Consider the following 13,936-nt stretch of genomic DNA (forward strand, 5'->3'; position numbering starts at 1 on the left):
GCTCCGGCCCTGCCCCCGGCCCGCCTCCCGCCGCGCCCGGCACCGCGGCCCCGGCCCAGCCTCATTCAAACGGCAGCAGCGCCCGGCTCCCGCCGGCTCCAGGTAACGCGCGGGTGGCGCGGGGTGGGTCGCGGCGGCCCCGCGGAGCTCTGGCAGCCGGCTCGCACGGTGACCTTGCCCGCGGGGGGCGCGGGCATCTCTGCGCGGCCTCTCCCGCCGCCGCCACGAGCGCGGGCGGCCGCGCCCCCCGGTGCCTCGGCCGGGCCGTGAGCGCTCTTGGGGCCGCGGCAGCCGCGTCCCGGAGAGGGGCCGGGCCGGGCCGGGCCGGCGGGACCTGCAGCGGAGCTCCGGCCTCGCCCTCTCCCTGCAAACCTCACCAAAACCCGCGGGGACACCGCCGTGCTCCCGAATTGGATCAAAGCACCGGGATTTCTGAGGATTAGCCGGGCCAGCGAGCCTCCTGAGCCCTGTCCGCTCCCTCCCTCCCCATCTCGGTGCCCACCGCTGCTCTTTCTGCGGTAATTTCACCGGTTTCCAGCCCGGGCCTGGTTCCCAGCAGGCCCCGAAGCTGCCGCGGTGGCGGCCCAGCCTTCGGCAGAGATGCAAACCACCCCTAACAACTAGATACCGTCTCTCAGCTTCAATAAAAGGGACTGGGAGACGTTTTTTGTGCTTTGGGTTACTTTTATCCAAGATAAATATGATTTCAGTTGATTTTCCTTACCAAAGTCTCGTTCTTGAGATGTTTTCACTCGGTATTGAGTTTATTGGTGGTTCCCTGTGCTTAGTCCAGCATCACCAGCTACCTAATTACCAAAAAATGTATTTTTAACTGTGTGGCTGTACTAGCTATAAAGCAAAGGATTGTTTTGGAAACACGTCACATAACATGTGACAGTCATACCATCACCTGTCACGTGAAGTTATATTTTTGTTCAAAGTTATTTCATATAGCTCATTTGAAATAATATATTCCATATGAGTACCTTAATTTTTACCTGTTTCAGAGAAAGCAGTTAAAGATGCATTAAAGAAGAGAAATTGACATTTTCTTTAAATGTCTCCTTGCTTGGTAGTTTACTTAGAATGCTTTTTCTTATTTAAAAGCATCTTGGGTGGCTGAAGGTTGAGCTGTTTATCTCTGTGTGAGGGACTGCAAAGGGAGAAGATGAGTTCCTTTGGACTGTATTTTCCTGTTGAAATACATGGAGTCAGCATGTCTTACAAAATAATTGAGCAACTAAAACAGAGGTGCTATCTTGTGTTGCAGAGCTAAGGAAGAATAGTTTTGCTTTTGGTAAAGTGTGCTAGTTGAAAACATGTTGGCCACCAAGCTGTCCCGCCCTCTCTTGAACTTCTCTGTGAAAGCCCTGAATTTCAAGGACCCAGGGAATGGCTTCAGGTAAGTAACTTGGTGGAAAAGAAGAAAGAGTGACATCTTGAGTAAAGCATATGTCAAAGACTCACTTGATTTCAGTGGGACAGTTTATTTACAGAGTCACAAGGTGGTTGAGGTTGGAAGGGACTTCTGAAGGTCATGTGGTCCAGCTGCCCTGCTGAAGCAGGGCCTCTCTGAGCTGCTTGCCCAGAGCTGTGTCCAGGTGGCTTTTGGGTATCTCCATGAATGAGTACTCCAGAACCTGCCTGGACAAACTGTGCCAGGGCTCAGTCACTGAGCTGAGCACAGCAGAGATGGACTCTATGCAAGGAGGGGTTGACAACATGTTGGTTTGTTTTTTTTTTTTACATTGCAGTTAAAAAGAACATTAATTCAGTATCCATCAAGAGGTTTTTTTTGGAATATCAGCAACTAGGCCTTGCTTCAGTGCAAGAAACTGTCATATATTTCTGTGACTTCCTGTGATTAAAGAGGCGGCGAATGCCATGAAATAAGAAAGTTGAGAGGGAGGGTTTTACTGAGAAATGGAGGTGGGCTGAGTAATTAAGCTGGTTCTTTTCTGCAAATGAACAGAAAATTGCCTATCTAATTCTAATTTCTAGCTCTGAAAAAACCCCAACATTTATATTGCTGTATGATTGGAACCTATTAGTCAAAATTCAGAGCAAGTTGAGTGCTTTCCCTGGCTTTGTTTTAGAGCAGGGCTCCCAAACAGCAGTGTGGTACTTCTAACTGTACATAAGCCATTTAGAAGGGGCTTATGGCCTGTTAAACAAGAGCTGCCACCTCCAGTGTTGCTCTACTGCTGCTGATAGAGGTGTCCAGCAGCATCATGGTCAAGGGTGGCTCTGCTAACTGGGTGTTGGAGATAGCTAGGCTGTTAAGAGATTTCCTGTGCAAACAGACATAGGTCTTTTATCTCCTGTTTGCTCCACATATACCACAGTTCACCTGCAGGAATCTGCTGTGGCCTTAAAAATACAAATTAATGTTTTATTAACTTGAGGAAAGAATTTTCAGCATATTCTTGTTTTTTTTTCTTCCGTCTTCTGTTTTGCTTACTGTGTATTTGTGCTTTGTGTGTCTTGTACTCAGGGCCAGCCTGTGTTGCATTTGCAAATCCCCACAAGTTGCTAAACCTGCAATGGAAATCCAGCTGTTCATTGAAAGGCAGTGCTGCCACTCTACCAGGGTCTTAATGCACCAAAGCAGCATTTTTGTACTTGACTCTTCAAGCTGATTACTCCTTTTTTTGGTGGAACTGAACAAAAGGCAGTTTATGATTACAAGCACAAATTCAATTTGAGGACCATCTGTGCATTCCGAAGTCTCTGTTGTGGTCTCTAGAATTCAGTGATGCAGAATGACAAAAATGGCTTATGGTACATTAGTGTACCATGTAGGGACTCACATCACTTCCTGGCTGTTCCTGCTGATGACTTTCCTGCTCAGCAGCAGCCAGCATCTCTTCTTCTTTTGCCATTGCCTTCAGGTCCAGATAGGCAGAATGTCTAGTAGGTATTCTCTACAGATTATTGTCAATTGAGTGCAGCAAGTCAGTGCTCTGCAGTGAAATAACAGGGTCAAACATGGCACTGAAAAATAAAACCCAAGTTCATTCAACTGTAAGAAATGTTATGAACATTTCTGGGCACTTTTAGACACAGCAAGAATCTTACTGTTGAGGTAAAAGTTTCAATCCAGGATTGCAGGTCAGTGATGTTAACACACTGCCTGGGGACTGACCTTTGCAGCAATTAAGTTTGCTATAGCTATTTCAAGAGCTGATTTGGCTTGTGACACTCTTAAGTTAGAAAACAGCTTAACTGTTTCAGGAGGGTGTGAGTGAACACCATTGCCTAAATGTGTCATCTTCTTTCCCATCTGGTTCAAAGCTTCTGCCTTCGCAGATCCCTTGATTTCCTGAGATACAGCTCAGAGGCCAGAGCATCTGCAAGCTGCTGTGCAGTGTAGCACAGGTCACCCTGCAAGAGCCTGTGATGTCTGAGCTGGAGATAATTGTGAATGATTATGCAAATTTACTTAGAAACTGAAAAGCAGCCTGGAAGATAAGCTCTGGGAAGGAGAGATGCTGTTGGAGGAGCCAGAGGGTAGATGAGACACAGCAAGTCCAAGGGAAGGCCAAAAGCTCCTGGAGGGCAATGTCAGTGCCCAAAACAAACATGAAAAAGCTGATAAAGTCCAGAGAGGTGACTGACAAGGACAGAGGTTGGGGTCACTTTGATTTGTTGTTCAGGCCCAGTTTTGATGAATGATGACAAGACTTTAGACAGAGTGATGCTACTGGGTAACATAGCTTTTCTAAATGGAATCTCATTCCCTGGAAGGCATTGTTGCTTTGCTCTGGTTTGTCTTTGTGAATATGTTTTGTCTTCTGGGAGTCACACATACTATGAGGAGGAGCTTCAGATCTGCATGGCAGGTATTGCTCAAAGACAGTGTTTCTTAGCTTAAAAAGGGGATGTAAAATCTAAGTGTATTTAATGGGTAGACACTGCAGGGGAAGAAGTGTCATCCAGAGTGAAATAATGATGGAGCTGTGTGTAAAAGGAGTGAGAGAGAAATCCAAGCAAATTCAGCCTCAGGCTGGGTGTCAGAGACAAAGCCACAGCAGAATACCTTCATCAGACAAATGAATAACTTCCCATACCTCAGCTTTGTGCACATCTTAAGTGAGGATGTTGTTGCCTTTGAAAATGCAAACACTGCACTGCCTGTTTTGTGGGTGAAAGCAGCTCTGTGCCTCCAGACCAGGAGCTATTTTAGAATACTTTGTAATACCCAGACAGCTTCTGCAGCTGGAAATAGCATCAAGGTCTTTGGAGAAACAAATGTGTCATACTGTAGGAAACACAGAGGCTCACAGTAAGGAGAAGTATAGACTAGATTCTGTCTTTCCAAATGGCAATCTACATCATGCATGTAGGCAGCACTGCATTCCTTTTCATGTGTGTGTTACTGCAGCAGGGTATGGATAAGATATTCCACATCTGACTGTTCTGTTGGTTTGGGTTTTTTAACAGGCCCATGCAGAGATTTTCCCTCCCTCTGTTGTCCCCATGTGGCAGCCGCTCTTATGCAAATGAAGTCGATCAGGTGAGTGTGACTGTGCCTTCCAGGAACTAGTTCTGCTGAGCAGGGGGTTTAAAATCCCTGAAGCCTGGTGACCAAACTCATCTTTCCAGTTTGCCAGAGAGACTGCAAGCTGGACCTCTTGAGCATGCTCCACATTCTTTCCTAGCACCGAGCTTCCATTGACGTAGCACGGTATGTGCTGCTAAGCATGGAAATAAACAATCATACAAGTGGGTTTTTTCTATTTTTGGAACTCACTCAGCAGATTTAATGTTCCACCTTACAGTGGAGGGAATATGCATGACAAATTCTTAATAAAGCACTCTTTCTGGAGAGTAGTTGTTTAAAGACATGCCAATAAATCAGTGTGTCCTCACCACTTCATCAAGAGAGTGGCCCTTTTTAGCAGCCCTCTCCTTGAAGATACTGACTTGCCAGGAGCAGTGCCAGGCAAAAGGGATGATGTTTTGTCATCTTGTCTGTCTTGTGGCACAGAACTCAGCACTGAAGCAGTGCTAGAGCATGCACAACTTGGTCTATAACTCTGGAACAGAGTTTCAGAGGAACTCAGATGTGATCCTTGCATCACTGCTGGGCTTCCAGTGTGAGAAGCCTTTGCTGCTTCCACCCAGCTTCCACCCTGATCAGTCCTTGGGTATGCTGGGAAAAGCCAAATTTATAGCTTGTTAAAAGAGATGAGTCGGACTGAATTGCAGGCAATTATTATGTAATCACACCCACAGCAGCACCTTGGATGTGCAATTGTTGCTGTTGGGCTGTCTGATGCACCATTTCAGCTTGTTATTTAACTGCTTATTATTTAACTGCTGTCTGTCTTTGGGTTAGAACAAGGAATTTGGAGAGGGAAGGAGGTATACTTCCATTTAAATTGTAAGTTGGAAAAATAAGGAGACTGAAAAAGCCCAACCAGACAAAAAGAGTGATGACCTACTGGTCCTAATTTCATATATTAACCCCACTTGAATCTTCCTAGCTCTTAGAACCCAGCTCTAGAAGGCTTAGATGCTAGAGAGAGAAAGGTAAGTGAGCAGTCAGAAAGATTAAACTATATCCTTTCTTCAGTCAAACTCTCTTCTCTATGCCCTATGGGCTATATGCACACAAGAGTGCACTCCTGCCTGCTTTGAACGTATAGGAGCAGTTCCTGATAAAGGGAGAATGACTTGGGAACTGTCTGGTGTATTTTCAGATTTCAAGATGGATGTGAACTGCCAGAGCATGGTGGTTTGCTTGGTCTGTTTGCCTTGGAAGCCTGTTCGCCAGAGGTGATGAACTCCTCCACGTTGGGAGGGCAGTGATCCTGCCTCACTGGAGTGAACTCAGTATGAAAATGTCATTCCTGTGTTCAGGAGGCAGAGAGTGTAGAGAGCATCCCTGGAACACACTGCTCCTGGCCAAGGATGTGACTTATTCTGTGTGCTGCAAATCACTGATATCAAATACTCAATTGCAGTGCATTTTGTTCTGGTTTGTTTTGCAGATTGGCAGCAGAGCTGTGCTTATAACAGGCTGTGACTCAGGATTTGGATTTGACTTGGCCAAGCACCTGCATGGCAAAGGTTTCATTATTTATGCTGGCTGCCTGCAAAAGGTAGGGAAAACAAAAACTGTTCTTCACCTGTGGCATGTGCAGTGACACATAGCAGCTCCAGTCTTCCCTCTCCACTCTGCACAGCTTTCTGCCAAGGAGTGGGAGGGTGGTTGGTACAGGGAAAGACACAGGTGTTTGAATTTCACAGAGCAGAACCAGGACTGAATGGTATCTAGGGAGGTTCTTATTTATGTCACAACATTGTGGCCTGTTCTATGTCTGAAGAGCTGGAATCCAAAATCTAATTTTATAGGCTTAACCATAAGCAAAGTTTGGTGTCAGGCTGTGGTCTGGTCTGCTCTCACTGTATATATTTATGCAGGGCTTATTTTGATTAATTTTGAAATACAGCAAACCACCAGTGATTTTGTAGCATGTGTTCTGAGCAAATTTTTCTATGTTCATGAGCACAGCCATGCCATGATGTGTATTGAGGCTCCCCTGAAATGGTTGGGTGTGTGATGGAGTCCCAGTAGTGCAAATGACAGAAGAATCAGGCCACAAACAGCTCAGTGACACAGCCTTGATATGCTCTGGAGGAGATCCTGGTGTGGCAAAGCATTGATGGTCATGGAGAACAGGAAAGACTTTTAGTCTCTCTCTCCATATGAAGCACTGCACTTTTTTTAGCTGCACGGCCATTTCCTAACAGAAACAAACTTACCCCTCAGGATATCCTGGGGTGGGTCAGCTAGTTTGATCTAATCTTTTAGCTCACTCATCACTATAAACGTATCTTGAATAGTGGTACTGTTTAAAGAGAATTTGCCAGGTATTCTTTAATGTTTTTCGACTTTCTACTATTATTTTTTTACATTATTACTAAGTTTTGCTTAAATTATTAGTTTGTTTCTGCTGCATATTTCAAAACAGGTGTCTGTCTCGATAGCTGTCTTGTGTCCCAGTGTTGAATCAAAGATTTATTTGTTAACCCGGGCTCCCTCTACAGGCGTCACAGCAGAACAGGGCACTTGGTACAAACTGCTGCCTTTTGAAAAGGATCCAGACAGAGGGTACCTAAGTACTTTTTTGATAGATGTTTCGACTCGGTTTTTGTAACTGAAGATCAACATTAGAGAATATAAAAACACTGCAAACTTAGAAAACACTGTTTAAAGTAATAGCCTGCCTCTATGTTGACTGAAGTAAAAATCTTCAGAATTGCAAAGTTACTTATGTGTTTCATTTCTTCTGTCTGAGCTGCTAAAAAGCCACAATTTCCAGTGGACATACATAACAGTTACTGAAACCTCCCTTCTATTTTGTTGTCTTCAGTACTTTTTCTACTGAATGCATGTTCATGGAAAATCTTGGCCTCTGACAATTTGACATGCAGCAGCATGCCAGAAATCTTTTAGACATTGATCAATATTTACTTCCTCACAGAAAAATCAGCAGAAAGCTTTGCAGTATCACTCTGTAATTAAATATTGCTTCTTTAGCTGAACTAACACTCCATGTTCCAAAATCTGTGTGGCCATGCCAAGAATGGTAACAGCAGTTGTCATCAAAAAACACTGGAAAGTGCTTTAGTTAGCTGAGTGGCCTCCCATGTGTCTTCAGGCCATTATACTTTTTGTAGAACAAAAACAACTCCAACTGATTTTTCACTGTGCTACAGGCTTCTCTAGCAAAACCATAAGCAGAATTCTGATCAGAGTATAATTATTGCCGGTGCTGATTTTAGCAGCAGAAAAAGCTTGATGTTTTTAGATGCTAGATAAAAGTGGAGGTAGAAATAAGGAACATAATCTTTGGCTTGGCTATATTGGACCTAGCCCTGACATAGAGGAAATGACTCTGAAATTTTAGTGTCACTTCCACGGGTTTGTTTTCACAGCACACCTGCACATCAGGAGCAGACTGCTGCTTGGGGAGCCACTGTGTCCTCAGGGCATGCACAGTTCTTAGGAATGCCATGTCCTTACTGCAGAATAAAAGTGCAGGAGCTTGTACTGAGCAGGGGGTGCTTGCTGGGTGCCTTGCTGCACCTCTGGCTGCTTTCTTGGAAGTTAAAGCAGTTTGTACCCGCTGACTTGGTACAGGACTCATGGTCAGATGGAGATGCTTGAGGAATGGTGTTCTGCAGTCCTGTCTGCTCCCCTTCTTCCTAGGGCTGCAGGACTGTCCTGAATATTCTGTGACTGCCCTGTGCAGTCTTTTGCTTGGTTTGATGGTTGGCATTTGATATTCTGCACAGCTCTTTGGCCAGATTGAAACCAGCACTTTCTTTCCCTCTAGGACAAGGGAGAGGGTGGCTCCAAGGAGCTGGATGCCATGAACAGTGATCGAATGAGAACAGTGCAGCTCAACGTCTGTGACAGCAAAGAAATGGACCGGGCAGTGGAGCATGTGCAGGGCAGCCTCGAGGACCCAGAGAAAGGTGGGTGTGTGCAATGGGCTCTGGGGCTGCAGAGGGACAGGGGCTTCCTTGACTGGGCTCTGAGAGCATTTTCAGGGTGTATTTCAAAAGCTGAGCATGTGATTGAAGGACACAAATCTTTGAGGAGAAGCAGGACAAAGCAAATGGCCTGTTTGAATATTGTACCATGTCAGAAAGGAGCTTCCCACTTCACACAGCATCTACAAAGAAAACTGCTTTGTTCTCCACTAGCTCCTGTAGGGACACTGGCAGAAACCAGAGTGGTGTTCAAGGCTCTGGGATTAGTACTTTGTTCCTGTGAACTGAAGTTCATTGTGCCTCCCTTTCTGTTGTAAAACCTGCCCCGTGCCCAGAGATTGGGAATTACAAATGGAAATGGGTCCCCCACTCTTTCAAAAGGCAAAGGAATTTGAGAGGTTTTCCAAAGAATTTCCCATTAAGCCAGCTGGGTATCATTAATGCTATTGTAGATACTACCATTTAGAGTTCAGGGGGTAGCTGTACTGATTTTCTTAGCCTGCCTACTTCATTCTACTGAGGTGAGCAGCAAATTCTGCTCCAGTACTGTGAAAATTGCCTTTGCTCGTACATTTCTGAAACCTTTCCACCCTTTAAAGTACATTTTCCTCCTGAAGGATATCCACATTCAACAGAAGGTTGTTTTAAGCAGATCAACCAGTAATGTTTTGGTTTGGGATTTCTTTTTATTTTCTTTGTATTTAATTTTTACATATGAATCTTCTATATAAATTAAGTTTTCTAGCTCTGTACTCTCAAGCACAGGCCAGGATGAAGTTGCCTTTCCTGAGTTTATTCTGATAACATAGATCTGAACACAGTCAGTCAACAGATAAAAGTGAGTTTTTCTAAACAATGGACAGAAGCCTTTCTCAGACCTTTCTCAGCATGTTTCCTATACAATTAGAGTATTATATGAAATGAGTTAATTTTATTTAAAATTCCTTTCAAATCTTTCATTTTATTGCCAAATGAGTAGGTAGCTTCAGTTGTTGCCTTTTTGGTTTTAGCAGAATAAAAGGGAGAGGCCATGGTATGCATGCTCACCCATGCCTCCTTCCCAGCACTGCAGACACTCTAGTTCTTGTGGTGACAGAGGGGTTTTTACTTTGAAAGAATTAGTCTTTTGTTTCTTACAAGGTCATTCCTATTCTTATTATTTGCATTATATATTTTGCTTCTTTTAAAAATTTGTGGTGGATAAAAATAGAGTGGCAAGGAGAACAGCTAAGACAAGGCTGAAGTTCTCTGCTGGCTCAGAACTTCCTGGGAAGCCTCATTGACAGTACTTTGTGGCTGCAGTGTGGGTGGTACAGGCAGATCTCCACGGTGGTTCTGTTTTCCCAGGAGACTGAAGTTCACTCTGGACTCTCTTCTGTCTGGTCTTCACCATCACAAGTCATTATGAAAAGCTCTGTTGTGTGGTTCAATAACCTATTAGCACAACTAATGGTGCTTGATTTTGTCTTGTAGGGCTCTGGGGGCTGGTCAACAATGCTGGGATCTCCACATTTGGGGAAGTTGAGTTCACCAGCATGGACACCTACATGGAGGTGGCTGAAGTGAACCTGTGGGGCACCGTGCGAACCACCAAGGCTTTCCTCCCGCTCATCCGGAGGTCTAAGGGTGAGTGGCAGAGCTCCTGACTGGCTCTCCCTGTTGCAGGCCCCACATCCTGCCACATGTTGCTGTGTTAGAGGCCAGAAGGTCTGTGGCACTTCTCTCTGCACCATTGTCACCTTCCTGCCCTCAGAGACACAGTGTGGTCCCCAGCAGACACACGGATTGCCTCACCTCTCCGAGTTACACAGCAAGGCAGCAGGCCTGAAAACCTGTTCTTTCTCTTTCCCATATGCGCTGCCTTCTCCTGCAACATCCCACACAAGATCTAATCCATTAGATCTTCTTTTACCTGTTCAGAAACTGCAGCTCACAATCAATGACAGTGCCAGGAGCATTTCTCCCTGCTATATAAAAATCAGCTGTGGCAGGGTGGGCAGCAGCAGTGCAAAACGCTTCTTGCAGGGAAGTTGTTATTTTGCACTGTTACTCTAGGAGCCTGTGATGTAGGAAAAGAGGGGGTTGTACAGCAATGACCTGCAGACCTGGAGCTTGCATGGGTCTCAGCATAAAGGGGCAAAAGCTTTCCTGTGTTAGGGCCTACTGCCTGACTAAATGAGAGTATTTTTCACTCTTGAGGCATCCACAGGCATTTACAATATTGCCCTGTGCTGCAGACCTGGGCTGGATGTGGCCTGGGCAGCCCTTCTTCCACCACGGAAGGTTATCCATTTCTGAGGCCAAAGTTTCTCTTTCTAACACAACTTAGCAATGAGCTCTGATAGAAAGTGCAGAGAACTCCACCCTCTACCTAGACTACAGCACCCACAGCCTCTTACCAGCATTTTCCCTGGCCAAAGTGGATGGCTTCTGGCAGGGAGAAAGGCCTCTGTTCCTGGAGCCATAACCCAGGTGTCACATGGAAGAGTGCAGTGGACTTAATCTGCTCTGCCCATTGGTGGTACAGGAACAATCTATTCCATTTTGAGAAGCAGACACTCTGAGCCACCACTGCCCTTTGATTTGCAAACAAACAAGCTCAGCTTTGGTGCCAAAGCCTTTCCTTGTTCCTGCTTTTACTTGTCAGGGCTCAGTTCAAATTGCTGCTGTGTGACGGTGTTCACAGGGGTCTCAGGTTGAAGGAAGAGACAAGGATTTGACTCCATGTTTCAGAAGGCTTGATTTATTATTTTATTATATATATTACATTAAAATTATACTAAAAGAATAGAAGAAAGGATTTCATCGGAAGGCTAGCTAAGAATAGAATAGAAAAGAACGATAACAAAGGCTCTGTCTTGGACTCTCTGTCTGAGCCAGCTGACTGTGATTGGCCATTAATTAGAAACATCCAACATGGGCCAATCAAAGATCCACCTGTTGCATTCCACAGCAGCAGATAATCAATGTTTACATTTTGTTCCTGAGGCCTCTCGTCTTCTCAGGATGAAAAGTCCTGAGGAAAGGATTTTTCATAAAAGATGTCTGCGACACTGCTGAGCAATCCTGTTTCCCCCTGTGCAGGCTCTGTCAGGAGCACAAACCTGAAGGCCGTTGCCTAGGGCAGCACTGCTGAGGCAGAGACATGAGCAGGTCTGCCAGGCAGTGGGCAGGTGGGTGGGTGCATGTTCAGGAATGTGTTGGGTGGTGTGTGCCAGGTACCTGCTCCAGGCCAGGTACCACAGCTCAGTGTGCTCTGCCCAGGTCGCGTGGTGAACATCAGCAGCATGATGGGGCGGATGGGCAGCCCCGCCCGCTCTCCCTACTGCATCACCAAGTTCGGCGTGGAGGCCTTCTCCGACTGCCTGCGCTACGAGATGCAGCCGCAGGGCGTCATGGTGAGCATCGTGGAGCCCGGCAACTTCATCGCGGGCACCAACCTGTACAGCCCCGAGCGCATCAAGGCCATCGCCGACAAGATGTGGGACGAGCTGCCCGAGATCGTGCGCAAGGACTACGGCCGCAAGTACTTCGACGAGCAGGTCAGCAAGATGGAGTCGTACTGCAACAGCGGCTCCAGGGACACGTCGCCCGTCATCGAGAGCGTGGCGCACGCGCTCACCTCCACGACCCCCTACACCCGCTACCACCCCATGGATTACTACTGGTGGCTGCGCATGCAGATCATGACCCACATGCCCGCCGCCATCTCAGACCGGCTCTACGTCTACTGAGGCCTCACGCTCATAAGCTATCCAGGTGGGAAATCTGTTTGAAAGAGAGCTTTGTACACACTTCCCATTAGTCCTTTTTAAATTTTTCTAACCTCATTTCAGAGTACTGTATTTTAGCTCTAAAGGGTTCATTTAAATATCTGACATAACCTAAAAGGCAGTAATTTGCAAGGGATGTTTCATAGGCAGGAATATGTTATGTTTGTGCAGGGATGATGATTTTTTTGCTATTTATTTCATGTAATCCTTTCTTTTTTCACCTCAAATATGAACCTGTAATCATTATTTAAACCGCAATTGCTCTGAAGCTTTTTCAGAATAATTTCTGCTGATGGCCAAACACAATCTTCACAGTTCCTGCCTAGGATGCAGCCTCCACACCATAAAACAGAATCCCTCCATGCTCTAATGGCAAACCACTGCTTCCTCATGACAAAGAATGTCCAACTGACTTTTCCAGGCCTGGTCACAGTAGCCCAAGGCAGAGCAGAGACTTCTTTAACTTGGGGATCAGAACTCAAAATGCTCGAGGTGCTGAAACTGAGCAACTGACCCCATCCCTTTCTTTCTTAGAATTACACTGATGAAACCCTAGAGAAAAGGAACCAGTCTGCTTTTCTTGCATGCTTTTTTGCAAAGGAGTTCAACAACCCAGGGACTCAACCTTGCAGACTTTCACCAGAGGAGTTCCTTACTCATATGAGCATTCCCATAACTGTGAGCAGCTTTACGCACAGGACTGCAGGTGTCAGGATTGGCCTGCAGTGACATTTCCCTTCTCTTCACAGTATCTGAACATGAACTCCAGAGTTAGCTTGGAGAGGAGCTTCCCTTGAGCTCAGTTGTGGAGCAGATGGAGCAGAGAGGGTTACAGTCACATCACAGTGAATGCCCTTCTCTTCAGGGACCTCAGTTACAGCCAAGTATTTGTACAGCAGCTTGCACAGAAGGGCCTTAACCCTGACCAGGCCTCCAGTACTGCAGCACAGGTGATGATAACAATCATAACTTCCACTGAAGGAGTCACTGAGCTGAAATACTTGCCACATGACATAGATCTATCACAACATCCATAACAATAATGTTAACTTTAGGAGCAGTCTCATTTCCATGATGGTTGTTTACATATCTGAGAAACATTTGTTTTGTACTTTTAGAAAAGAAAAGGAAAAAAAAAGAACCTTTCATGAGAAATTCAGAAAGAGGAAATTTTTTTAAGCTTGAAAGGCAAAAATAAAAAGTAATTAATGAGCATTGTTAGTGAAGTTGAAAAGAAAAGATTTCATGTGCTCTAGTAACATACTGTGACATGATCAAACTCCTTTGGCTTAATAAATGTATACATGAATGGTAACAAAATTCAGAGGCTCCCTCTCTTTATTTTTGAAATATATAAGGTGAAGGCTCCTATTCTGTAGTGGTGAGGCTCATGCCTGTTACACACACACCTCTTTCAGGGGCTCATTTGCAGTCTTGAGCCCTTCATGTCTGTACTGGGGATTGCAAGGAGTACCAGCTGTGTCCTGCATCTCGTGACAGAGACTGGACTCTGTGTATTCACAGCTCTTAAACCTGCATTTGGAGTGGACTCTTGCAGATTACAAAGGATTATTATGGATTATTCCTAAGGGATCAGGAAAGGAAACTGAGCTCTGAAGAAGGGAGGGTAGTAGCAGTGATTTAGCAGGGTAGCA

At 45.5% G+C, this 13,936-nt stretch overlaps 1 protein-coding gene across 1 annotated transcript; it reads left to right on the plus strand.

Annotated features, from left to right (window-relative positions):
* Positions 1–15: 15 nt before the first annotated feature.
* On the plus strand, positions 16–13,601 carry BDH1 (3-hydroxybutyrate dehydrogenase 1). The gene is made up of 7 exons (XM_059478937.1): positions 16–102; positions 1,271–1,402; positions 4,444–4,516; positions 5,997–6,107; positions 8,349–8,490; positions 9,982–10,134; positions 11,773–13,601. Exons 2-7 carry the CDS (start codon positions 1,320–1,322, stop codon positions 12,240–12,242), a joined length of 1,032 nt encoding a protein of 343 aa, XP_059334920.1. The 5' UTR covers positions 16–102; positions 1,271–1,319; the 3' UTR covers positions 12,243–13,601.
* Positions 13,602–13,936: the final 335 nt, after the last annotated feature.

The sequence above is a fragment of the Ammospiza nelsoni genome, chromosome 10, assembly GCF_027579445.1.
Source record: "Ammospiza nelsoni isolate bAmmNel1 chromosome 10, bAmmNel1.pri, whole genome shotgun sequence".
NCBI lineage: Eukaryota > Metazoa > Chordata > Aves > Passeriformes > Passerellidae > Ammospiza > Ammospiza nelsoni.

Excerpts from the sequence above, each read along its gene's own strand:
- BDH1 (XM_059478937.1), top strand. The coding sequence starts at position 1,320 with ATGTTGGCCACCAAGCTGTCCCGCCCTCTCTTGAACTTCTCTGTGAAA. Across the intron at positions 1,403-4,443 it reads GACCCAGGGAATGGCTTCAG|GCCCATGCAGAGATTTTCCC; the intron begins GTAAGTAACTTG and ends GTTTTTTAACAG. Across the intron at positions 6,108-8,348 it reads ATGCTGGCTGCCTGCAAAAG|GACAAGGGAGAGGGTGGCTC; the intron begins GTAGGGAAAACA and ends CTTTCCCTCTAG.